Here is a 25,294-nt window from a genome sequence, read left to right as displayed (position 1 = left end):
GTCATGGAATGAATGATAAACCAATCCTGGCATTTACCTTCTCTCTCTCTCTGCCTGGAGAGAGATCACCCTAGAGATTATGAGACTAGTTTGCATTCCACAAATGGCCAAGGTCAAACTGGCCAGCCCTCCCTCCGCCCCCATTCCTCTCTCCTGTTGTGTAGAAAAAAGAACACCAGAAAACAGTTTGATTTGAAGGAGTTTGTATCGTTTTAGTATTTCGAAGTGGGGGGGCGCAACTCGGAGCTTGGCACCTGCACCCTGCTGTGTGACCCGCAGTGGAGCACACACCTTGGGCCTGTTTCTCTAAGGGGACACTTGGGCGCCAGCCTGAAAATCGCATCACGACGAGCGTGCATGAGCTTTGAAAAGTGCTCTGCTGACTTATGATGCCATTATCTTTCCAGCACTTCTCTCTGGCTTCAAACTACACCTTCCATTGCACAGAAAATAAAATCCAAACTCCTGACCATGGCTTGAGGCTGCAGGGTCGGGCCTCTGCCCACCTCAGCTTCGTCCAGTGCGACCTTCCCCCGTACTTCATGCACCATCCACATGGCCTTGGGACTCCGTGTGTTGTTCCCTCTGCCCGGATTGCTTTTCCCCTCCCTCTTCCCTTCTCCCACCTCCCACACTTAGCTCCTTCTTTTCCTTTGTGACCAACTCAGATTTCCTCAAGGAATCGTCCCAGATGCCCTGGAACAGCCGTATCTAGTAGAATTTTCTGCAGTGATGAAAATGTTCTCGATCTGCCCTATTCAGTAGGGTAACCCCTTATCACCTGTGGCTATGGGCACTTGACGTGTCTCGTGTGACTGAGAATTTTTAATTTTAATTAATTTAAATCTTAATCTCAATAGCCATGCGTGAGCAGCGGCCACCTCATGGGACAGCACGGCTCTAGAATGACTGTGCGTCCTCCTGGTACGCACTCATGGTTTCTCATGTCCTGCATCATGGCGCCATCACAGCTGGTGATTTCTATTTAGTTGTGCAACTGTTTAATCTGTTCCCCGCCAGACCGTAAGTTCCGGAAGAACAAATGCTTCGTCTGTTTTGCCACAATTGTGTCTCCATCACTTGGCGTGGAACCTGGCACATAGAAGGTACATCATAAACGTTTATTGAGTAAATGGATGAATGAATGAAGGATTCGTGAAAGGAGATAGCTGCTTAGCCTTTGCTTCTGACAATGAAGTGTAACGATGAAAAGGATTAGCCCACAAGTCATAAAAATTTGTATTTATAGGAACCATACATTCCCTGTGCATGAATAAACATGTGTGTGTGTATAGGTGTGCGTTCAAAGCATGATAGTGTGTTTGCAACGTTTGCATTTGTGCCCTGGCCAGTTCGGCTCAGCAGGTAGAGCCTTGGCCCCAGGGTCATGTGTTCAATTCCAGTTCAAAGGCACGTACCTGGGTTACAGGTTCAATCCCCGGCCCCGGTTGGGGTCATATGGGAGGTAATAGATATGTTTCTCTCACATCAAAGTTTCTCTCTCTCTCCCCCTCCCTCCCTCCCACTCCAAAATCAATGGGAAAATATCCTCAGGTGAGGATTAACAACAACAACAACAAAAAGCTGACATTTGTGTAGTCATGGGTACACGCGTGTGTCCGCGGGTCTGCATGTCAGGGTGACGAGGTGACTGGGACACAGGCACAGTCACTCTGGAGGCAGGTTCTAAGTCGTTACTTTTATTTTGAAAGGTTTGTCAGACTCGCCACATCCCGGCGAGAGCCTGCACGATTAATACGAAGCAGCTTCTTCATGAAATGCTTGGAGGTGACGTTCTCAGCCTGTGAGATCTGACCATCCCATTGCCTTTGAAGTTTCTCTTGATTAGCAGAAGAAAGGGGGGGAGGGGGAAAGGAGAAACATGCTAGAAACCAAGGAAAAGACCCATCATGACAGCCATCCAAAAAATGAAAAGAAAAAAAAAAAAAAAACCTAAGAAAATAAAACCAATTCACTAAATCCACTTTTCTATTTTACAACTTTCAACAGCTCACTCTGGATTTGGGCTTCCCTGGCTAAAACATCTTCCCGGCCCTGCCTCTCCCAAAGACAGTTAGTGGGGTGTGGTGACCCACCCCCCGAGGCTTGGTGGATTCTAGAGAACTAATGGCCCACCGTTCCCAAAAGTTTGAACGAACAGCCTAAGGTGGGGGAAGAAAGCGTCACTGAGAGAGGAGGGGAATCGGAGAGGACCGGGAGCCTGCGGACTTGAACACAGCCCCGGGCTGGCGGACTGGTCGCCTGCTGTTCCGGCGGGTTTTCCTCCCACCACTGGTCCTCTAGTCCCAGGAACATTCTCGCCAATATCACGTGTCTGTTACTTTCCTTTGTCCACCTTCTGGCCATATGGGGACCCCCCCCCCACAGCCAACACCCTGAAATAAAATGAACACCAAAGTCTAACTTGGTGAGCATTAGTTTGAAGCAGGGAGACGAGAGCAAGTCTGGAGATGCAGAATGTGTCGCAGGCAGATGTGAGCAGATCAAAGTCCCCACCGCGTGTCACTAAGACAATGGACAGCGCCTCAAGCGGCCAGAGAAAGACGGGACCGTTAGTGGGTGAGCAAGAGGCTGAGCTACAACTGAGAATGTCATGACTTGGGTTGTTACAGTTTCCATTTTTAGCACCGTTAATGTGTTCATTGACGTCTATATTAGCACCTTGTCCCCAGGCAGAACGATAAACCATCCAAACATTTTAAACTTTGTGGGAAACGGGAGGGAAAGTTAGAGAGAGAGAGTCCGGTACTGCGGAGGGAGCTGTGGGTTTAGATCACGAGATCCTTGTCGATGTCCTCTGCAAATGAGACAAGAGAGCAGAGTTACACATAGGCCCGCGTGGACAAGACATGCTTCCCCAGGCACCAGGGACCCCACCCACCCCAAGGACCGGGGGCCAGGTGACCAGTCACCCAGGAAGCCAGTGACTGAGAACTCTGATCTCCCTGTCCCTGTCCCTTGCACACACACGTTCTATTTCCTCTGTCCTCTTTAGGTACCTACCAGTCCCCGGAACAGTCAAGGCACAGAGTGAGGGCTAATGCTCGAGGGAGGGGATAAAGAGACGAGACTGCTTCATAGACAGAGAGGGCCAGGGAGCAGCCCGACAGGCAGAGAAGCAGGGGTGGACCAGGCAGAGCGAGCAGAGCCGGGCAGAGAGGACAGACACACAGACGCCAGAGGAGAGGGGAGGGAGGCACAGGACAGCAGCCCCTCTGCTCAGACACTCACGCTCCTTGATGCCGAAGCAGCCGGCCCACTCGTCCAGAGCGATGTACTTGTCATTGTCCAGGTCGCAGGTCTCGAAAAAGCGGGTGGTGCAGTGCTCCATGGGGATGAGGGGCGCACGCAGGGGGGCCAGCTCGGTGTGGGACAGGTACCTACGGAGGGCGGGGGCGGGGAGGGCCTGAGGCGTGGAAAAGCCACGGCTCTGCTGTGGGACTCAGAGCGCAGCACGGCCCGCGCTGAGCCTCAGTTTCCCCTCCATAAAAAGGGAGGAGTTGACCATCCTGTCTAAGGGCCCTTCCAGGCCTGAGCTCCCATGGGCTTGTAACAAAGGTCTCGGCACATTTCATTGTTTCCTAATTGGCTAAGAGTTGGGGGTACAGAAACTTCAAATAAAAAGATTCAGCACCTCTGCTATTGGTAGATCAAAACCTGGTATGAAACAAAACATGTCCCCTGGGGACACATGTTTCTACAGCTGCAAATGCACAGGAGAGTCTAGAAAGAGACGGAGAAATGCTGACTTCCAGAGAGGAGCGTGGGAAGGGCTGGGATTGGCAGGAGGCTCAGAGGGCACTCGAACCACGTAGAGCTTGAATCTGTGTGTAGTGTGGACAGCGCGGGGCAGGCCTGACTCCTCTCCCACTGTCCTCTGTTCCTGTCCTCTCGGCCGGCTGACCCCAGGGCTCATGTATGAGCCTGTTCCTTGTTCCTCAGAGCCCCCGACTAGTTGTCCTCAAAACACTCTTCTCGGAGGGCTGCAGTGTGACTCTGAGTTTCCTTCAATCCCCAACCCCCCCCGCCCCACCCAGCTCATGGAAGGAACCACAGGATTTGAACTGGAAAGAATATCCACCCCCCTTCCGGTGGGAAAACTGAAGCCCAGAGGAGGGTGGGGACTCAGACAGGTCACCACACAGCTCTGGGACAAGAAGGGGGGAGGGGAGGTCCCCGGCCCAGGCCGGATGCTCTTCCAGATGCACAGTCCTTGCTGCCCCATCGGGAAGCCTCCCTCCTGGCCCCTTCCCTGTGGTGAGATCCAGCTGCTCCTCCTGAGCTCCAGATGTCCCCCTAGCTGCTCCCCCCTTCCACAGTGAGTGGTGCAGTTGGCTCCCAGCCACAGAAAGAGCCTGGGAGAGAAGCAACAGGAAGTTTCCCAGAGCTCAAGAGACCCCAGCCACCTGAGTTCACCGACAAGGTGGGCAGGCTCCGGGCACAAGGGCTGGAGCTGGAGCAAGGGGTGAGCCTCCCGGAGCTGAGCATCCCTGGGCACAGCGAGCTCCCCCAGGAACACAGAGCAGGGGAGGGTGACAACCCCAGCTCAGCTAGAGATGGTCAAGCCACCACCTGTACCTTCTGGGGGCCTCTTTAACTTTTCGCTTCAATTGTGAGGTGCAGACAGGTTATCACCAGAGTGGGAGCTCCATGGGCACAAGGCCCGTGTCCGTTCGGGTTACTGGTAAACCCCTGCCTAGAGCAGGGCACGCGATGGGCAGCCGCGTGTGTCCGCTGGCCGCTGCCGGCCTGCTCAGTGGCGAGGCTGCACGGCCCTTCACAGCTCACTGGGGCCAGAGGCCAGAGCAGGCAAACCCAGGGCGTGCGATGTGGAGGGAATTGGCTCTGTGAATGTGTTAACAACTCCCAGGGCCGTTTGCCCTGTGGGGCTGGGTCTCAGGGTCTGGCTGAAGGACTGAGGGCATGCAGGCCGCCCACCTCCGCCGCGCCAGCCCTCTGGAGTCTGGCACTGTTTTCCAGCTCCCTGTCCCTCAGCGGTGGACGCCCAAGGCCGGCACTCACGGGCTGAGGAAGGACTGCCGGGCTCCGCTCACCTCGCCTCGCCTCGCTATGGCCTTCTTCCCCCCAGTTCTGCGTCCTTTCTCGGAGGCCTGCTCCTTGCTGCCCAGCCCGAGGGCAAACTGTGGGCTCGGGGCTGGGAGCGTCGGAGGATGCCGAGAGGTGTTTTGGCCATAACTAGCGGACCTGCCAGCCCTGACCCCTGACTCTGCACCGGGGGCCGAGCAGAGCAGCCCCTGTGACCGCGCGGGCCGGGCTCACCCGTCAATGGGGTGCTGGTCCAGCTGGCCGAACTGCCAGTGCACAGGGAAGATGTACATGTTGTAGTTCTTCTCGAAGTCCCGGGCCAGCAGCTCCACGGGGTGGTCTCCAGCCTCCAGGCGCTTCTCGTTCTCGTGGATCTTCTTCACCTGGGGGGGCAGAGACACTGTGAGCCGGACTAGGAGACTGTCTGGCCAGGCAGGGTCCCGCCCACCGCTGCCAGCAGGCCAGAGCAGGCAGAGGTCCGCCAAGCCCAAGGTTCTAATGAGGGAAGGAAGTGGTACAGACGGGATATCAGCATCTCAGCCACAAATGTGGAGGCCTGGAGTGACCCCAAAGGGCTCTTCACAGAGCTGCCATGTCAGAATGGCCTGCGGGGGCTTTGCTTCCCAGAGACACTGAGCTGGGAGGCCTGGGAGTCTGCATTTATCAATACGCCAGATGCTTGATATGCCCGTTAAAGTTTAAGATCCACAGGCCAGTGTGGCTCAGTGGTTGAGCGTTGACCCACGCACCAAGAGGTTGCCGGTTTGATTCCCAGTCAGGGCACATGCCCAGTTGTGGGACCAATCCCCAGTGGGGGGCGTGCAGGAGGCGGCCAATCCATATTCTCTCTCATCGATGTTTCTATCTCTCTCTCCCTCTCCCTTCCTCTCTCTAAAATCAGTAAAGATCCAGACTCAGAAGGAAAATGTAATAGGATTGTTTGTGTTTCTTGTTTAACACTGAGCTAAACGAAGTGAGCAGCAGCGGGTCTCTTCACTACAGGACTTCTCAGAGCCTTTAAGATGAGACTGTGTACTATGAACCGCCAAGGGCAGCGAGGATAAGTCTGTGTCCTAGCGCCCAGGATAAAGACACTTGTCAGATGTAGGTTTACACTCGGCGGCCTAGTTCTGAGCCTATGGCTCATGGGGCCAGGAGCTGTCCGGCTCAGCGCCGGGCAGGGGCCTGAGACCACTTACCCGCAGCTTCTGCTTCTCGGTCAGGAGGTTGTTGTCCTCATCCCTTTCGTACAGAGTGACCAGGACGTTCTTGAGCCAGTCCCGCATGCGCAGGGGGAATTCAGTCAGCTCGGAGTCCAGGCATGGGGGGATGTCTAGGGTCCAAAACACAAGGGTGGTCAGCACAGGCCCCAGCTCTCCCTGCCTGAGGGCAACAGGCTGGCTGGGCTCTCCCCACCCCCTGCCGTCCCCCCACAGCTGCTTCTGTCAGTGACCCTGACCAGTGGCTTGTCCTCTAGGTCACAGTTCCTTCACACCACACGAGCAAAGATCACGCGTGGGAAAGAACGCTCTGCCCATGGAAAAGCACAAAGGCACGTCGCTGCTCCCTTGGCCTTGACCTCAGCCTTGATCTGCTGGGGGAAATGGCCCCTGCGCCTTTCTGGGTGACGGGACCAGGACCCACGCAGATGACGCCAGCCATGGGAGGTGTTCGGGGCTGGGAGGCTGAGGAATAACATCTGTCCGTAGGCCCAGCTTAGCGGCAGTGGCAGGGGCCTGGGGTGTCAGGAATGTTTAACCACCAGAACACTGTTGGTGATCGTCACGCCTTCCTGGTCTTTGGAACTTAGCATCTCGGATTGCTGGACCCGGAGATTGCCCCCACGTCTGCCCTTATGGGTTAGGACCCTGTTCAGCAGCAGCTGGGGTGGAAGAGCTCTGGGGCGGAAACACTAGGAGCTGGGCAAGGGGGCAGAGGCCCCAGAGGACAGCAGGAGCCACTTGGTGAAAGGCTCCTCGGCACAGTCCTCAGTCTCACCGCCCAAGAATTCCTCCCAGCCTCCCTCCCCAGTCCCCTCTCCGGGCCTGTGCCTTCTCATTTCACACCCAGGGAGAGCAGGGCCGGCCACAGGGGAGCCTGGTTTCCCTCTGCCTCTCTGCACTCTGCACACCTGAGGCAGGTGAAGGGCTCTCTCCAGGGCCATCTGGTGCCGGAATGTACCCGACACACCTGGAGAGGGGACAGATGTGGCCTTGGGGGAAGCAGCCCACGCTGAAGGAGGCACCAGGGCCAGCAGAGTCTGCACCTGGCATCACTAACAGAAGGCCAGACACACCTGGCATTTCTTCCCCCAAACACCTAGCCCCCAGGCTTCCAGAAGAGGGTGCCTAGTCACGTGCCTTCAGCAGGCAGATAGGAGTGTGATGGAGCAAGAGGCCAAGGAGCTGGCAGTACTGAGTGACAGGCCTGAGGGGAATTGACAGGCCCTCTCCTAGTTTAAAGCATTCAGATTCAAATATTTTAAAAACACTTTATGGCCCTGGCCAGAGGTTTGGCTCAGAGGTGAGAGTATCAGTAGACCAAAGAGTCTCGGGTTTGATTCCGGTCAAGGACAGGTACCTCAGTTGCGGTTTAGGGTTGTGCAGGAGGCAACCAATCAAGTTATCTCTCTCGCATGGCTGTCTCTCTCTCTCTCTCCCTCTCCCTCCCACTTTATCTAAAAATAAATAGAAAAATATCCTCAGGGGAGGATTTAAAAAATAAATAAAACTCAGAAAAAATAAAATAAAAACCCCTAGTCATTCCAGGTGGGACATCATTTTTGCTTTACAGTGTTGAAGCAGGAAAGACTTGGGTTAGCCCTGTAGAAGAACTTCCTTATCATTCGAGAAAAGAAATTCTCCCTGCTCTTGTGCTTCCACAACTGTCCAGTCCTTCCTGGGAGATGTTAGGAATGGAGAGTTGAGAGGATCCTACTCATGGACAGTCATCTCATTTATAACTGGAAACCTGGAGTCCAGAGAGGGGAGATTTGCCCAAGACCTCGCAGCATGGGGGGCGGGGGGAGCAGAGTCAGCAGCAGTGCCAGTTCAGTGCCCTCTCCCCAAAATGGGAGGCTGGAGGCCCAGGAGACTCACATTTGCAGGGTCCGATGTAGTCCAGGTGGAGTTTGTGGCCCTTCTTGGTGCCCTCCAGGGTACACTTGGTGGCAAAGAAGTGGCAGGAAGAGTCGAAGGTCTTGTTGTCATTGCTGCACACCTGTTGGCAAAGCAGAGAGCACCTTGCTTTCATTCCCAAAGTCCTCTGCTGCTACCACCCTCCTGGCCTGTGTCACAGATGGGACACTGAAGGCCAAGCTAGGAACGTGATCAGCCAGGATTTCCAGTGAGTTCACGGTGGGGCTGCGACAGGAGCCGGGCTTTGGGCTCCCAGGCCCAGGTGCAGCGCACGCTGAGGGCCGCTGCGGGTCTCTGGGCAGGGGCACGGCGGAGTCGGGGCTGAGATCTGGGAAAACTGGAAGATGAGCACGGGTGAATTCAAGGTGGGGATGGCGAAAGGCAGAATGAGCAGAAGCGTTAACACAGCAGGCCGGGGATTGTTATCCTTGGAAAGGAATGCTTGAGAAACTAGCCCTTGTCTGGCATCTGGGAGGCTGGCTGGTAAACAGGTCCCTGCCGTGTTATTCAACTTTCCAGAGATAAAGGTGGCTCGCTGAGCCTGGACAGCTCGTGCAACCAGTCTGTGCTGAGCATCGCTTCCCTGTGCGGAGTCCGGAATGTGAGTATTGCTGGGCAGAGGGTGCCTACGTGACCAGCCCTCTATTACAACTTCAGGTGCTGAGTGTAATGGGCTTCCTTGGGCAGAAAGACTGCTCACTTGTGGCTACATTTTTTTGCTGGGGAAGAGTGAGGGACCATCCTGGGGCTGGAGAAAGAGAGAACAGGCCTAATCATGGATTCCTTCAGACTCTGCCTGTGTCCTATTCCCGTGATCCAGCTGTGTATTCGTAGTAGGTCGCTAGAATACATCTTAGCTGTGAGTACAGCCGTCTGCCGAGCCACGTGAGTCCTCCTGGTGATCTCTGTGTGGGCACGGTGGCCAGCAGGGATGCCGAGGGCAGCGGCAGGAAGTAGCTAATGCTAGCGGCAGGGGAGCATGTGTTGAGCCCCCCCGCCCCTGCACGTACTTGCTTAGTATGGCTTATAGATCACGCAGAGGGGAACCTGATGGACACTGGTGACCAGGGGGACGGGGTGAGGAGGAGGGAAGAGTGGACAAGGATGCTAAAGTGTGCAGCTCAGAGGATGAGTTGTATTGGGGAGAGACTGAAGACGGAGAACCCAGAGAAGAGGTTGTGGGAATAATGCTGGTCTAGATTTGCTGCCCTGAGCTAGGTCACCATTAGCACCATGTTTGGCACGAGTGGGTACTCAGTAAATATTTACTCGGGTGGGTGGATGGTTGGGTAGTTGGTTGAATGAGTCGTATTGGGAGAATGGACAGGTCTGGAAGATTTTTTTAAATAGCACATATTGGGTCCTAACTACGTACCCAGCATTACCTGACAGATCCCCACAAGGGCCCTGTGAGATAAGGGACTATTTCAGTCTCCCCTTTAGAGATGAGAAAACTGAGATTTGGAAACGTCTGGCAACTTAGCCAAGATCTCACAGCAAGTGGTGGTGATGGGGTTGGAAGGCAGCCTTCAGCCTGACTCAGAGCCCACACTTTCGGACCGGGGGCCTTGCTGAGCTGCTCCCTTGCTGAGCAGGCCCGTCTCGCTCCCTGATGTTGCTGTTGTATCTCTTCTGAGTCTGGCCCAGAGCTCAGAACCTGGTGACGCTGAGTAAATCCCTGCTGGTTTCTGTTCGCTTAGGCAGAGCCTCGCCTGACCCACCTCCACTTTCTTGCTGTGACGAGATCCAGTGAAGGGACTGTTGAGACTAGCTTTGCTCAGTGGAGTCACCAAGTCAGCAGTTCTGGGCAGACACGTGCGCTGGAAAGGGCTCAGTGCCCCAGCCCCCGCCTCGCCCCTCCGTGCTCACCTTCTCAAACTCGCCGATGGGGGCAGGGCAGCTGGTAGGGTCCTGGCACACGCACATGGGGGTGTTGCTCTCGTCCAGCTCGCACACCTTGCCGTGCTTGCAGTGGTGGTTCTGGCAGGGGTCTGGCAGAGGGCAAGGTCACGTAGTGAGCGCCCCCGGGAGAGCACATCCACCCGACCCGATCCAGACTGGGCCATGGGCAGAAGTCGCCGCCTGTGCCCCCTACTCTGGACTACAGGCAGCTGAGCCCTCCCTTCTCTTCTGCTGAGCCCAGAATCGGCATTGAGGGGAGCAGCTGGGTCAGTCTGGGGATTCGAAATTCCGTCTGAGGTCATGGTCAGGCACATTTGGGGGCTGCTGCAGGCCCAGTCTGGGTCCCAGGTGCACCGGATGCCATGCGGCTCCTGAGGACTGAGGCCACCACTGTGTTCTCAGCTCTCGGTTCATCAATCATGATGAGGCATTTTTGGAATCTAGAACAGACCTTCTAGAATGACTGGGAAAGTCAGCTGTCATCATGGAGTCAGGGAGCTCTGAGGGCCAACAACAAAGACTTGAGAGGCTACAGAGGAAAGGGGAGGAGCCGAGAGACCCCAGGTGAACAGCAGAGCCCGGCCCTGTCTGGCGAACATCGGATGGGGGGGCAGGATTCAGTAGATGCCACTGCGCTCCAACAAAAACTATGCCTCGGGCCCAGCCGCTATGGCTCAGTGGTTGAGCGTCAACCCATGCACCAGGAGGTCACCGGTTCAATTCCCGGTCAGGGCACATGCCCAGGTTGTGGGCCCGATCCCCAGTGGGGGCATGCAGGAGGCGGCCAATCGGTGTTCTCTCTCTCTCCCCACCTTCTCTCTAAAACCAACAAAGAAACAAATTAAAAACAAAACTAAACAAATAAGTGAATGAGTGAGAAAGTTCCCGAGGTGCTCGCGGGTCTGCTCCTCTGGGGGGCTCGGGCTCGGCAGAGGCCAGTACGGAGCTCAGTGACCAGTGGCCTCTGTAAGGTGAAACCCACCTCTGGAATCAGGGACAGCCGTGAGGGCGAGGCCATTTCCAGCCGAGGGACCTCCCTTCCTGCCACTCACAGCTTGGACAGCCTGGCTATAAATGGATCTCTCCCAGGTTCCCGACAGCATTCCTACCCTTCCCGTCCCAGCCATTTCTCCTCCACAGCCCACCCTGCATTTCCTCGGGAAGGAAACATAGGCTGTCCCCACGTCCCATGCCCGGGGGCAGAGGGACTGGATGTGACAAGACACGGGGAAGGGACCTACTTTCGGCCACCACCTCCTCTTCAGCTTCCTCGGCACCTTCTTCAAATTCTCCCACTTCCACCTGGACGGGGTTGGCGCCCACGGGTACCTGGGTGGGAGGGAGGAGAGTGAGCCTGTTGGCCCCACCCCGTCCCAGCCCTGGAAGAGAGGGCGGAAGGCTGGAGGGGGCTTGGCTGAAGCTTTAGGCGCCCACAGGGGGTGGTGAGGTGACAAGCTGGCGAGGTCTGCTGGGCCAGGTCCCAGCACAGACACCAGCTCCAGAACTTAGCCTTAGCCTTACAGACCCCTGCGCTTGCTGTGCCCTAGGCTTCCAGAGGGCGTCAGGGCTGGAGGCAGAGCCCAGCCACACGGGGGCAGCTCCCTTTTCATCTGCTTGATGTATGGGGAGACTGGGTGATCATCTAAGAAAAATGGTCCCACAGCTGAAGAAATGAAAATTTCCAAAATTGTAGCTCCCACCTGTAGGGCTCCACTGAAGGTTTGGGAAGCATTTGGAGGATGCACAGGATGTCTGTCTGTGCTGAGCACACATGGGCCGGGGGGGGGGGGGGGCACAAATGCCCTGTTCCAACAGGAGACCCACTGAACCTGTCTGGTTTCCTCGGGGAAGGGATGTGGGCAGGGAGGGGCAGGGCTCTGGGGTCACCACCCGCCTACCTCGGATACCTCAGCCACCGTCTCCTCCACTACTTCTGTCTCATCAGGCAGGGCTTCCTGCTGCTGCTGGGAAGAAAAAATGGGGTTCAGAAGATCATGGTCAAGGCCAGCTTCACCTCTGGCCTGGAACACTAAAGCTGGGGAGGTAGGGGAGCAGCTCATCGGAGGCGCCCAGGCTGTGCGTCAGGGACTGCGGGGATGGGATGACGAGGGTAAAGGGGACGCCAGACTCGGGACCCCATGGTACACTAGAGCGCCTCCCTGGTCAGACACTGGCTATCTGAGGTGTCTGTCTAAGCTCTAGCTTGGAACACATTTCCTCTGCTTCAGTTCCAATGACGTCTACAAACCAGAGGCAGACCACCTCCTCTCATCTCCCAGATGGGAAAACGGAGGACAACGTGAATTTTAACAGATGTCACCACCTACCCCACGAGTGTGAGAGATCACGAGGATCATCAGGCAATTCCTTCTTGCCATGTCAACTTGGAGCAGGAAGAAGCAAGGGAACATATAACTTTGAGGCCACTGGCTGGCTGGGGCTGCTTCTAACAATGTCAACCTTGTCCAGATGTTTGCCGAAATCTGCCCGCCTGGTCACGATCGCCAGGGTCTACCATCATTCACACCTCCTCATTAAGGGGGGATGAGGGAATTCCAGGTTGAAAGAAATGTTTCGCCTTGCCTGCTCCCCGTTTATCCCTCCCTCTGGTACAGGCTCCCGGTCACCAGGCCACCGCCCCTGGCCCTCTGCTGTTCTCGGAGGGAGTGCTGGTCAAGGCACCTGCACCCCCTGGCCAGGAAGCAGGCCCAGGCCCCGGGCTCAGCCACGCTGGTGCTCCTTGAGTTTTTTATTATAATCTTGGCACGTTCTCCCAAGAAGGGAAAACTGTCGGGGCAGATCTATTCAGATGGCAACATCTCCGAGACTGTCCATTGGCTCTTACCTCCCACATCCTAGAACTTCCTGTTTTGATCCTCCCCAAGGCCTTTGACTTTATAATCTCTCTGTATCCTTTCCGCTCTAATTTACTCAGATTGCAGTCCAAATAGCCCTCACTCACTCGGAAACTAACCCATCCCTCTCCCTGTGGCTGGGCTCTCTCTCCAGCCATCCCACAGTTCCGTCTCTGCTGCGGTTCTTCCAGTGACACAGTGGTCTCCAACTTCTAAAGCGATCCTGGTCCGTTTCTGAGGAACTCGGACCGCTAAACTGTTCATCTCATTCCGTGGAAATCTCTTTTCTCTGGAATCACCTCTAGCGGTCCTCATTGCAATCTTTATCCTGAGCTTATTAGTTTAAGGGAAAAACATCTTTTAAAAATACAAGACAGATAACTTGAGGTGGGAAGTCCCTGTCCCCTCTGAGCATCCAGGGCTGGCAGATCTGATGGCCCTGAGCTGGCGGTGGGAGGTAGGACCAAGCAGAGATGACCTTTAGGTACTTACAGGGGCGGCCAAGGCCCTCCCGGCCAGGCAAAGGAGAAAGAAGATCCAGGCCTTCATGGTGCTGGGATCCCTGTGGGAAGAGAAATGGAGGTTTTAGTGAGTAGGAGGCTTCTCGATGGACGTTCCTTCTGATGCTGAATTCCGGTGATTGACAAGATAATTTTATTTTATTATTATATTAACATTTTTATTTATTGACGTTTAGAGGGAGAAACATCGATTTATACATTCATTGGTTGATTCCTGTCTGTGCCCCGACCAGGGATCAAACCTGCAACCTTGGCGTACCTGGATGACGCTCTAACCGACTGAGCTCCCCGCCCAGGGCCTACAAGATTTTAGAAGTACATGTTAAATGATCGCGAAAGACATGGGAGAAAGTTGCTTCTACTGTTCTTTCAACCCTGATGATATGAGAACGTCTTAGTTGGATGCTAAGATAGCTTTAACCCCTCTTGAAACGGATCTGTCTTCCTTTTGACCAGAGAGCGGGCCTCTGGCTCAGAGCCTCCACAGGAAGCTAGATCCAGCTGGAATTCAACCAAGTTGTTTTGTCTGCTTTGTATTTATTTTTACAGCTTCCTTCTATTGATGGCAAAGGTACACAGATTTTTCCTTCTGCGGTAATGATACAAAGTCTCCTTCCTCAATACATTTATTTTAAGTTTTCAAAAAGTGATCACGAAAAGGATCGGCTCGTTTGTCCAGTATGCACAATGCTAAACCAGATCATGTTCAAGGGGCCTTCAGTCCCTGATGTTCTAGAATTATCTTCCATCCCCTCCACACTCTCCTTCCCCTCCGTCCCCCCTCCCTAGCGGGCAGCCACATCTTGCCAATTCGAGACAATGAGATCTACATTCTAAAACAAAGAACAACAGCCTTGGACCTGTGGAAACTTGAGCGTGACCACATTTTTCTCCCTTCTCCCCAGAGGTGGCAGCATTTCTCTGCCGGGCGCGGAGGACTCTGCCCAAATGCGTACACATGTTGCGTCTGCTCTTTCCACCTTCACGCTGAAGGGTGTCTGCTGTGATCTAGAAAAGCCTCTGTCCTAGTCACTGCTAAGACCTCACTCTTTCCACTGCACTCTTGACTGTAGCAGTCGCATAACTGCTGGGGACCTCGAAGCAGAACCTCCTCCGACGATTCTGTGCCAATGATGCCACCCCGACAGAGGATCCGCAGTGAAGGCACTTTGCTTCTTGTTCTAACTAAATGTGCTTCCGTCTTCAAATGTCCTTAAGAAGTTCTTCCTTTTCTGATCTAAATTGACCTCCCTCAAACTTCTCCAGGTCCACTCTGGCCACACAGAACATGCTCCCGCAGCCCCCAAGCAGCTCCAGGCACGGTGAGCAGCTGCCTGTCTTCCCTCTGGGGTCCCCCCAAACTTCCAGATTGAACTTATCATCTCCGTTCCTTCTAAGACCTCTCAACTGACCGAGCACCTGGGAGGTGTGGGAAAAACACTCGGCTTGGAATTAAATGCCAGAGATTCTTCTTCTCCCTCAATAGTGTTTGGGTGAACTGGCCAAGTCCTTCATCCTCACTAGACCTTGGTCCCCGCTTCCATTAATTGAGAGAGTTAGACCAGGTGAACTTGGTGGCAGGCCAGGCCCTTAAGGTGTCACAGGCACATGCCGGTCTCATACACAGCACCACCTCTGGCAGGGAACATTTCCACTCGGATCATAGTGCAGTATCTGGATAGCAGGAACAGGCAGGGGAACAGCAGCGTGCATAACTGTCTTTTATTGGGTTAAAAGAGACACAGCCCGGCTGCTGTGGCTCAGTGGATTGAGTGACTCTTCATGGACTGAGGCCCCGATTCAATTCCCGGGCAGGGCACATGCTTGGGTTGCGGGTTCGATCCCCAGTAGGGGGCGTGCAGAAGGCAGCCGATGGAGGTTTCTCTGTCATCAATGTTTCTCTCTCTCTGCCCCTCTCTCCCTTTCCATCTAAAAAAATCAATAAAAAAACTGACACAAAACCTCACCTCCTATTTCAGGGGGTGTGCATAATATAAAATTAGCAGAACTTCAAAGGAATCGACCTGGGAGCTTGGCATTGCTTCACAATGGCCCCAACCCTCAGAGAAGTCCAGTCTGCCCTTTCCAGGCAGTTTTGCAATGGCCTCCCTCACACTGTCGAAGTCCTGTTCCCCTTGGGCCTGGAGGTGGACACTCTCCGTTCTTGCTTCCCCATTTGGAAGACAAGCAAAACTCCCCCTGCTCGTGGCTTCAGAGGAGGGGGCCGGAGAGAACGCACCAACGAGGCACTTGTCTGAGACTGAAGTTGAAGGGTCAGAGTGAGACAGGTGGCGAGAACAAAAAACGTCACCTTGTCTGGGCTCCAATGGCAGAGAGGTCAAGTCACTGGAGAAAGAGCTCGGCTAGGACTGGAAATAGAATGAGGTTGGAGAGGCAGGAAGGCCGGGTCTCCAGCGCCCGTGTCCTTGGTCTGAGCAGCGAACCCATGTCCCTCTCTGAGCGGGGAAGGGCTGTGGGTGGGCTCGTCCTCCGTCCTGCCTCGTCACCTTTCTGCGCCTTCTTCCCCAGTGTCAGCTTACCCCCTCTGCCACCTCCGTCCCTGGCTTAGCAGCCAGAAAAGTCAGTCTACATCTCGCCGTGCTTTGTAGATTCTAAAGGCCTCACGTATACACTGTCCCCTTAGAGCCTCTGACAATGGCAGGCTGGCAGACAGGCACAGGAGGGCTCTGAGGCCCGCTTCCCAGTGGGGAGTCTGCACTTGAGGGAGAGGAAGTCACGCAACATCTAGGCCTCTTCCAGGCTGACGAGCACCCTTCTTACGGAGCTGGATGGGGCCTGATGGGGGTTATGTCCAGAGACTGGCCTGGGGTGGGGAAAAATTCAGGAAGCAAAAACCTTAAGAAAAGGACCCAAAGTCTTGGCGGAGAGTTGTTTTCCAAGTTGTGGGTCCTGCCCTGCACCCAGTGCCACATGTCCAGTCCCAGAGTCTCTCCCTCCAGGTGATGGGACCAGAGGGCAGGGAGCAGCTGAGCTGTTCTGGGAAATGGACGTCCATCCTCCCCACACAGCCGTGAGACCCACCTCCGAGGTTCTCTCCACCACCACTGGCAGAGGCCGGCGCCCAGCCTGCAAAGTTAACGGGGTACGACAGTAACCTCAGCAAGGTCAGAACACAAGGTCACACCCCAACATTCACAACGTCTCCGCTGTGCACAGACCCTTTGCTAATCAAACCTAGGCCTGGGGAAAAGATAAACACCTTCCTATCAATGACCAGTATTAAATGAAGACTCTCTTCTTTGTGTTTCTCGAGTTTGTGATGATGCAGATGTTTATCCTTTTTAAAGGGCCTCAGGGTGTGTCTGTCTGCCTACAGCACAGGTGAGGACACCGAGGCCCAGAGCGGGGCAGAAACCTGCTAAGAGCCCCAGGGAGTGAGTGGCAGGGCTGGACAGAGACCCAGGCAGGCCACTCTCCAGCTAGCATGCTCTCCACCTCAGTCTCCTTAGTGGCTGTTCCCTCCCAAGAGCTCACCTGAATGGGCCCCTGCTGGGCTGTGAATTGGCCCGAGGTGCACGAGAGAAGGTGGCCCAGGCCAGGGAGGAACAGGAGGTGTGTTTCCCTTGGCTCAAGTGGTCATCAAACGCAGACACCGCTCACCCCCACCCCACTGCCGCCGCCGCCTCCTGTTCCGTACATCAAGTCCCTTCTTTTGCCTTTATTTGCTCTGGGGATGGCTGAGAACCCGACCCTGGCTGCCAGCAGGACCTGAGGTTGAGGTCACTTCTCTCTCTTTGGAAGGACTCTGGGGATGGAAAAGTACAGCCAGCCCCCCAAGTCCATCTCCCTCAGAACATAAAGGGCTTCCTTCGGGCTCTCCCTGGATACTGAAAGTTGCTAAATGTCAGAACTGGGAGAAACCTCAGAATCACAGAAGTTTAGACTGTGGCTTGGAAGCGTAGACTTTTAAGAAACGTGAAGCACAGAATCTGAGTTGTCATGATTAAACCTGGTTTGAGTAAAAAGTTTATAAAGCAATGCAGTCCAGTAGAAACTTTCTGAGATGATGTATGTGGTTATCAAACACTTGAAATGTTGCTAGTGCAAATGAAGACCTCAGTTCTTAAATCTAAATAACCACATGTGGCTTGTGGCTACAATATTACATAGAGTGGTTATACACTTTTTTAAAGGCACTATAGCAGAAAGGTAAGCTTGTGGGCTCTGGAGACAGAACGTACAGGTTCAAATCCTGGCTCATGACCTTCAGAAAGTGACCTTCCCTCTCTGGGCCTCAATTTATCTCCCCATCTATAAAATGAAGATAACACACCCACCTTGAAAGGTGCATGGGTGATATATGCCAGAGAATGCAAGAAATAAGCAATGTTGTTTGGAAGAGCATCTTAAAATCCAAGGATCCCAGAATCTCCACCCCCCTCAAGAATCCAGGGCAAGAATCCCAGCTCTTTGTGGCCCGGGGAGAAAGGCGGTTGGGGTGGAACAAAGACACCATTCCTCTTCCTGCTCTAGGGGAACCAGCCCAGCATCCAGGCTGGCCTCTTCGTTCAGCTGCTGACGCAAAACCAGCATCTTGCTCCCACTGTTTGGCATGGAAACAAGGCTTTCAAAAACACACGTTTGTGGTAAACAAGCCCAAAGAGAGGAAAACAAGTCTAGAGGCTAAAAAGGAACCCATGAGCCAGGCCTGCCCGGGGGCTGGGACTTGGAAAGAGGGCCGAGCTAGGCCAGAGAGGCGCCTCAACGGGCAGTGTGGGCACACTGGCACTCACAGCCCAGGGAGCCAACACAGCCACTGGAGGTGACGAGAAAGTCGGGAGTCCTGAGTTCGAGTCTTGATAACGTGGCCCAGCTCACCATGCAAACTCAGGGAAGGCCCCTCCATTCCCTGGCCTTCACCTAGCCCTGCTCGTCTGCACAGTGAGGAGGTTGTTTTAGATCAGTGGTGTGCAAAAGTATGCAGGCCAGGGAGCCCTTCCTTTCGATGAAATCTTTTGCCGAAGGCCAGTTATATGAAACAGCTAAAACCCTTTCGTATTTGTTAAAACATGGGAATGTATTCTTATCTATTCAATAAATCAGCTTGAAATTAAAAAATAAAATCAGGGCCCAGCCAGTGTGGCTCAGTGGTTGAGCGTTGACCCATGCACCGAGAGGTCGCCGGTTCGATTCCCGGTCAGGACACACGCCCAGGTTGTGGGCCCTATCGCCAGTGGGGGGCATGCAGGAGGCAGCCAATCGATGTTCTCTCTCATCGATGTTTCTATCTCTTTCTCCCTCTCCCTTCCTCTCTCTCTTTTAAAAGAAAATTTTAAAAAGCAGGTGAAAGAGGAGTGGAGATAGGGCAGGAAGTCCTGCACACTCAGACACTCCCTGAGATGTCAGAACATCTCTGGGTGCCTGTGGGCACAATTTGGAAACCCTGGGGCAAGGTGGTCCCTGAGGTTCCTGACGTTCTGAGTCAACTCAGACAGCTGCCTTTCACAGTATCGCCTCTCCCAACCTGCCCCTTGACTCTTCTCTTCCACGCCTAATATTTCTTGCTGGAAGGGAAGAAACCAAGGGAGAGTTTTATGGTGATATGGGTGCTCGAGCCTAGGATTGAAGAGGTTCTGGGACAACTCAGAGGTAGCCCTGGAGTTTGAGACTAGAGATGAGTCTCACTTAGATTCTGAAGGAATCTAAGATGCCACGTTTCACGGTGGCTGGGAGAGGCCCAGGGGTGGAGCTTTGGGCTCTCCTCCTTGGCTCCCCCTAGTGGCCACCGCTGTATCCTTGTGACCACAAATGGAGGGTATGAAAAATAACATCCAGTGTCCAGTCCCAAAGCTGGCAAATACGTGGCATACATGCCTCCACCTGCTCCCTCTGCACATGTGGCAGACATTACTAATCAATCACACGACCTTTTTTCCTGAAATCCAGAGTGGCATCTGCATCCTGAATGGTTCTCCTGGCAGCTGCTACCAATGGGATGTGAATTTCACAAGCCACATGAAACCTCTTTGCCATGCTTCTGATTTTAGAACCAGAGAAATTGAGGATCAGAGAGGGGAAACAACTCCATCAAGGTCATCCAGCAAGTAGACGGCTGAACTAAACTTCCAGATGTTAACCTTGTTTTATTTTCTTTTTTCATCTGAGCAATCTGGAATCCTAATGCCGCAGCTAACACAAGATGACTCAGACGGATCCCCTGATGAGATAAGTTAATGCTGAGCTTCTAAAGAACCCAGCTCCGGAGAGAACTGGTGTCTCTATCCATGTTTTCCCTACCGCCATCCAGCTCTATGACTTGAGGAGTGAGAGCAGAGCTCATTTCCTGTCTGAGACATCTCTTGCATGAGGAGGAGGCTGTTTTTCTAAGTTATTTGTCAAGTCACTGCATGCTGACTCTGGCGTGCCCAGCAGTCCCTGCGCTCAGGGTTGGGGTTAGGAGGCAGGCCCGATGCTGCAGAGAAAAGGTAGCTTCATTAATCCGCAAGGTCAGCTGAAAACTCAGCTCCGGCCTTCCTTAAAGACAGAGGTTAGTACGGCCGGTGTGGCTCAGTGGCTGAGCATCGACCCATGCACCAAGAGGTCACCGGTTCGATTCCCGGTTGGGGCACATGCCCAGGTTGTGGGCCTGATCCCCAGTGGAAGGCATGCAGGAGGCAGCCAATTGATGTTCTCTCTCATCGATGTTTCTGTCTCTCCCTTTCCCTTCCTCTTGAAAACCAATAAAGAAAAAAAAATTTTTTTTCAAAGACAGGTTAGGGAGGGAGTCAGCAGGAAGCAAATGGGCAGTAGCCTATTTGCCACATCGTCATGCTGCCCCATGACAAAGCCGTGTGGGCTGGCATATGGCATAGGTCATTGCCGGTCAGCAAAGGAGAGCAAGCACTGCTCACTGTTCATGATCCATGGGGCTTGTTGCCTATAAAGGGACGAATGTAGTCATGATAACAAACTGATCAGATGAAAAACAACAACCAAAAAAGCATGGTGAACATCTGGATATTTCCAAACATCTGGAAGTTTGGCTCAGACGTCAGTTTGCTGTGTGACCTTGAATGAGTGAGTGATTTTCCGGTTTCTCTGTAGACTGTAATGGTGCTCTGGTGCTGTGTGCATGCATCTAACTGTTTATCTTTCCATCATGACCTCCAGCTCTGCACAACTGTATGTGGCCGCAACTGGCAGCTGTCTGCATGCCTGGCGTCTGTGTGTTACCCATGGACTGGGGAACTTCTGTGTGAAGCTGTGTCTGTGTGCCTGTGTGTGTCCACCTGACTCGGCATCCGTCTGTTTTGGCCTGTACAGGAGGGTCAGCTCAGCACATGCATCAAGATGTGTGCCTGGAACTTGTCCGTGAGTCAAGGTATCGGGTATGTGAGTGTGTGACCTCTGCTCAGGGGTTGATCGAGGCGTTTATTTTGAGCTGTGCCAGTGGGGTGCCTATTGGTGAAATCAGTGTGTCTACTCCGCATCCTCGTGGCTTCGTGTCTGTCCCTGTTTATCTCTGCACACTTAGCTATCTAAATAGCACCCCCAAACAACCGTTCTCCTGTGTACGTCACATCCTCAGCTCTTTCCTTCATTGTCCTTTCCTATTTATAGCTTATTTCCAGCAAGAAAAGCTACTCTTGTGAATAGCACACCCCAGCCATACTGCTGGCTGACAAGTCTCTACAGATGGGTAAGGACTTTATCAGGACTGCTAGCGACCCAGGATCCGACGGCCCCTCCTCTCGTTTCTTTTTCAACTATGGGAACAGGGGGTGTTAAAAATGTAGGCCAGCTGTTCCTTCTAATGACGGCAGCATCTGGGATTTAGGTTTGCAGGACTTCAGAGCAGGAAGGGCCACTGGAGACCACCTGGGTGAGAGTCCCCCTTTGACAGATTGGGAAACTGTGTCCAGGAGAGCGAAGGGTCTTCCCCAGTGTCGCTCACTGTGAGTTAGGACCCAGCTCTGCCGGTGCCTTGACAGTGCTCTGTCAACCCTGGAGGGTACAACGCTCTCGGGAAATACTCAAGAGGGGGCCCAGGTCAAAATGAATCTCAACAATATATTTTTAACCTGTTAGCACTTTTAGTAAAAGGAAGTTATATACAACCCCCAAGATGATGGAGATGCCAAAGAAAAGAGCTGGGAATGATCTCACCAACTCTTAGAAAGCCATAAATTTATATCCATTAGTTCTCAAAAGCCACGCTTAGGTGGCAGGTCACATTTTAGCATGTGCGTCCCTGTGCTTATCCCTTTCAGGTGGCTGCTGTTACTGCTTTTTAACCAAGGAGGAAACTGGGCTCAGAAAGGAGAAGCTATTAGTTCAAGGTCAAATGGCATCTTCAGGGCAAAGGTGGAAGGAAAACTCCGATTTTTCATGCCCTGTCTGGGAAGCTTATCACAGCCCCGCTGCCGCCCTGGGATCCTGGGAGATCCGCAGGCAGGGCCTACAGTCTGCTCTGTTAGTATTGGGGGACACAGTGAGAGAGGGAGGCTTTCAGACTGAGCCTGATGTACTCGGGTGTTCCCAGCATCCCCTCCCAGCCAGCAGGCAGAGACCCTGAAAAAAAGGTTACCGTGGCAACTCGCATTCCTCCCAGAGTGAGTCACAGCAAAGAAGAGCCTTTCGGTGGGTGGGACTTGGAGAAAGTTTCAAAAGTTGATTCCTTCTCCAGCCCCCCTCCCACCCCCCTCCCTGCCCCAGGCTTTGTCGATGTGGCAGCTGATGGCTGTGAGTTAACTCTCTCTTCCCCCAACCACGTCTGTTTCAGAATCTTTCATCCTCCTGCAAATACACACCAGCTCCGAGGCCCCATCCACGTAGGCTCCACACCATGCCCCTGGCTATTTTGGGGGTTGTGCATCCATTTGAGAATATTGTAAGACTGAAGGCTGTGAACACACTCTTGTGCTGTCTCTTTCTCTTTCTTTCTCTGTAACGCACACACACACACACACACACACACATTCTGCTGTACACACGATTTTAAGGGGCTTGCAGATGCCTTAAAGCCCATTCAAAGGCTGGTCTGTGGATCCTGTTTAAGAGATCTACCTTTGAAAGTTTCAGAGAACATCAGGGGCCCCGCAGCCCACCAAGTCCATCCCTTACGTTACAGACAGGGAAACTAAGTCCAGGGGCAACCCTTACCTAAGACCACACATAAAACGTGTGCCTAAAGTCTGCCATTCTGCTTCCAATTTGCTTCTCACGCTACCATCAGCACTTGGGGTGTATAGACCTTTAACCCGAGAGTATTGCTGGCAAAAACATTTTCTCTGTGTGTCCTGCACAGAGTGCTGTCCTTGCCGGGGGACAATGTGCAGCTGCGGGGCGGACTGGGCGCCCGGGAAGACCATGCCTCACCCCAGTGCCCTTTGGCTTGGTGTCCTTCAGGGCTCAGGAAGCCCACTCCTCAACCAGCCAAGGGAGCCAGCAGGGTAAAGACGGGAGACCTAACACCCTAAAAGGCTAAGCACCAGTCCTGTATAGGGTTTGGACTTCCCAAAACAAGGAGGTGTGAAAAAGTTGCCCTGGAACCTTCCCTGTCTGGCCTTTTCCCTTCCCCCTCCTCAGCACATCCCCCAGCACCCCAGCCTCCCAGAGGACTCAGCGCCCTGGATGGACACTATCAGATGCCTGAGGTCTTCAGATCTAGACACACTCGGGTTACTGCTAGTGAGTTCCTGTGTTTCCACCCCAGGGAGCCCAGGGTAGGCACAATGCCTAACCCAAGACAGACTGGTGCCTCTGGAATCAGTGTGTGTTTGGGGGTGGGGATGTCGATAAGGGAGAATTCAAGGGAAACGGGCCTTCCAGGAGGCGCTAAGGTAAAGACCCTCCTCCCCCCTTAGCCTTCGGGAGATTAGTTTTATCATTCATACAGAGTCCCTTTTGGAAAACAGCCCCTGACCAAGACCTAGGTCCAGGAAGCTTCGTCTCCCGGAATGGGGAGCAGAGCAGACACTGGCTGCTGGCAGGTCCCCGGTGCAGCTGTGACCAGATCAGATTCCCAGGGAAGGAGGGGGCTGCCACATTTGCAAAGGGAGCAGAAGACAGGCAGGCAGCCTCTGAAACCAGAGACAGACACAGAGAGAAGGCTCCCTCCAAGACGCAGGGAGATTCTTTTCTGCAAACCTAGAAGTTACACGGGGATTGCACCTGGAAAGCAACAGGCAGGGAGTCCCTGGCCCCTGCCCTCAGGGGAGCCGTGACAGAGCCCAGAGGAGGTGCGTACCCCCTCCCAGACCCCAGCCCTCCCAGCACAGCTTCCCCTCCCTCGTGCACGCACTGGCGGAGTGGACTGGGGAGCAGATGGAGGAGGAAAGGCAGGGCAGGGTGCGTACCTCAGCGGCGGCAGGCAGCAGGCAGCGGTGCGCTCTGGCAGTCTGAAGGTCTGCAGGAATGTGGAGGGGTTTAGAGCCCGGCAACAGGAAACCACTCAGAGCTCTGGGCTGGGGAGGTCCCTCCTCCTCCTCTGTCTCCTCCTTCCTCCCGCCCCTGCCCCCCACCCCCCAGCCAAAGCTGTCTCTGTCTTCCATTTCTCTACTTCTCCTTGTGGTGGGCTGTCCTGACCAGACTCCCCAACCCCGCCTGCCTCGTGGGTTCTGGGGCTGCTGCCTAAAGAGACTCACGGGGTGCCAGGGCTGGAAGGGCTGCAGGAATCACCTAGACAGCCTCCCCCTTGTTCAAGGGTGAGCTGAGGCCTGGGGGGCGGGGGTAAAGGATTACCCAACAGCCCCCAGGGGCAGAGCCAGGCCTGCGTCTTCACTTTCTGACAGCGATCTTGACAGGAGCCCAACACTGGGCAACACTGAGAAGGGCAAAGCGATGGAAAGGCCGGCCATGTATCTGTGACAAAGGCGAGGCCAAGACTTGCCTCAGTACAGGCAAGAGAAGCTGCCACTGGTGGTGGCATCACTGATGATTTGGTACATGGCCTAAAAATAACCACTGTAACTCGAGTTGCACCGCTAACAGACACATAAGAGATTAGCTTTCTAGCAGGGGATCCATGTCATCAGTACAGAACAGGTACGGCGATTGATGATGTCGGTAATGTCATGGAAGTAGCAGTAGCCAAGCTTTACTGAGGACTTCATAATCTTCACATAATCTTGACTTCGGTATTATTACTATGCCTATTCTACTGATAAGGAAACAGAGGCTCAAAGAGGAGAAGTCACTTGCCCGAGACCACCTGGCAGGCTGATTCTACCTTCCCCTGGATTCATAGTGATGCTACATGAAGTTCTCAGTGCAGGAAGTCTTGGTTGGATATTTCCTACATGCCTAACACTCTGAGAGGAACAAGAATTAGTTTCTGGTCCTTGCCCTCAGGAAACTTTGGCTCTTGCTGAGAGAATATGCCCTGTGGGTACTCATGTGGGGCAGGCCCTGAGGTTTATCCCAGCGGCTCAGAGTGGTAGAGATGCCAGGTTGGAGCAGGCAGAGGCGGCCTCCTAGAAGAGGTAGATCTTGAAGCATGGATTGGGTTGGAATAACACGGAAAGGGAGAAGGCGGAGAACATTCTTACAAAGGTCTGCATGGTGTGGCCCCTGCCTCCCTTGCCATCCTCGCCTCTTCGTTCTCCTTGCTAAATCTGCTTCAGTCACACTGGCTTCCTTTTCCCTCAATGTTATTCCCACCCCAGGACCTTTGCACTTGCTCTTCCTCTGGCAGGAACATTCTTCCATCTGATTTTCCTGTGCCTACAGTTTTCTCATCCTTCAGGCCTCTGTCCTAATGTCATCTCCTAAGAGAGGGCCTTCCTGATCACCCAAATTAAAACAGTCTCGTTACCTCTCTCACCAGCATCATCCATCACCTTACACCGTT

General features: G+C 53.8%; 1 protein-coding gene across 3 annotated transcripts; it reads right to left on the bottom strand.

Annotated features, from left to right (window-relative positions):
* Window positions 1-1,685: 1,685 nt before the first annotated feature.
* SPARC (secreted protein acidic and cysteine rich) lies at window positions 1,686-24,106 on the bottom strand. 3 transcript variants are annotated; one of them, XM_036240320.1, is made up of 11 exons: window positions 24,090-24,106; window positions 23,802-23,851; window positions 13,454-13,523; window positions 12,005-12,073; window positions 11,348-11,435; window positions 10,074-10,195; window positions 8,166-8,286; window positions 6,267-6,400; window positions 5,302-5,450; window positions 3,253-3,401; window positions 1,686-2,818 (listed from the first exon to the last, which is right to left on the bottom strand). In XM_036240320.1, exons 3-11 carry the CDS (start codon window positions 13,508-13,510, stop codon window positions 2,790-2,792), a joined length of 918 nt encoding a protein of 305 aa, XP_036096213.1. In that variant the 5' UTR covers window positions 13,511-13,523; window positions 23,802-23,851; window positions 24,090-24,106; the 3' UTR covers window positions 1,686-2,789. The 3 variants fall into 3 exon arrangements, with proteins under 3 accessions (XP_036096213.1, XP_036096215.1, XP_036096216.1); XM_036240322.1 differs by having other exon boundaries at window positions 12,005-12,070; XM_036240323.1 differs by having other exon boundaries at window positions 12,005-12,067.
* Window positions 24,107-25,294: the final 1,188 nt, after the last annotated feature.

The sequence above is a fragment of the Molossus molossus genome, unplaced genomic scaffold (assembly GCF_014108415.1).
Source record: "Molossus molossus isolate mMolMol1 unplaced genomic scaffold, mMolMol1.p scaffold_m16_p_4, whole genome shotgun sequence".
Classification (NCBI taxonomy): Eukaryota; Metazoa; Chordata; class Mammalia; order Chiroptera; family Molossidae; genus Molossus; species Molossus molossus.
The sequence above is the reverse complement of the archived record's forward strand: the minus strand, read 5'-3'. Positions and strand labels throughout refer to the sequence as shown.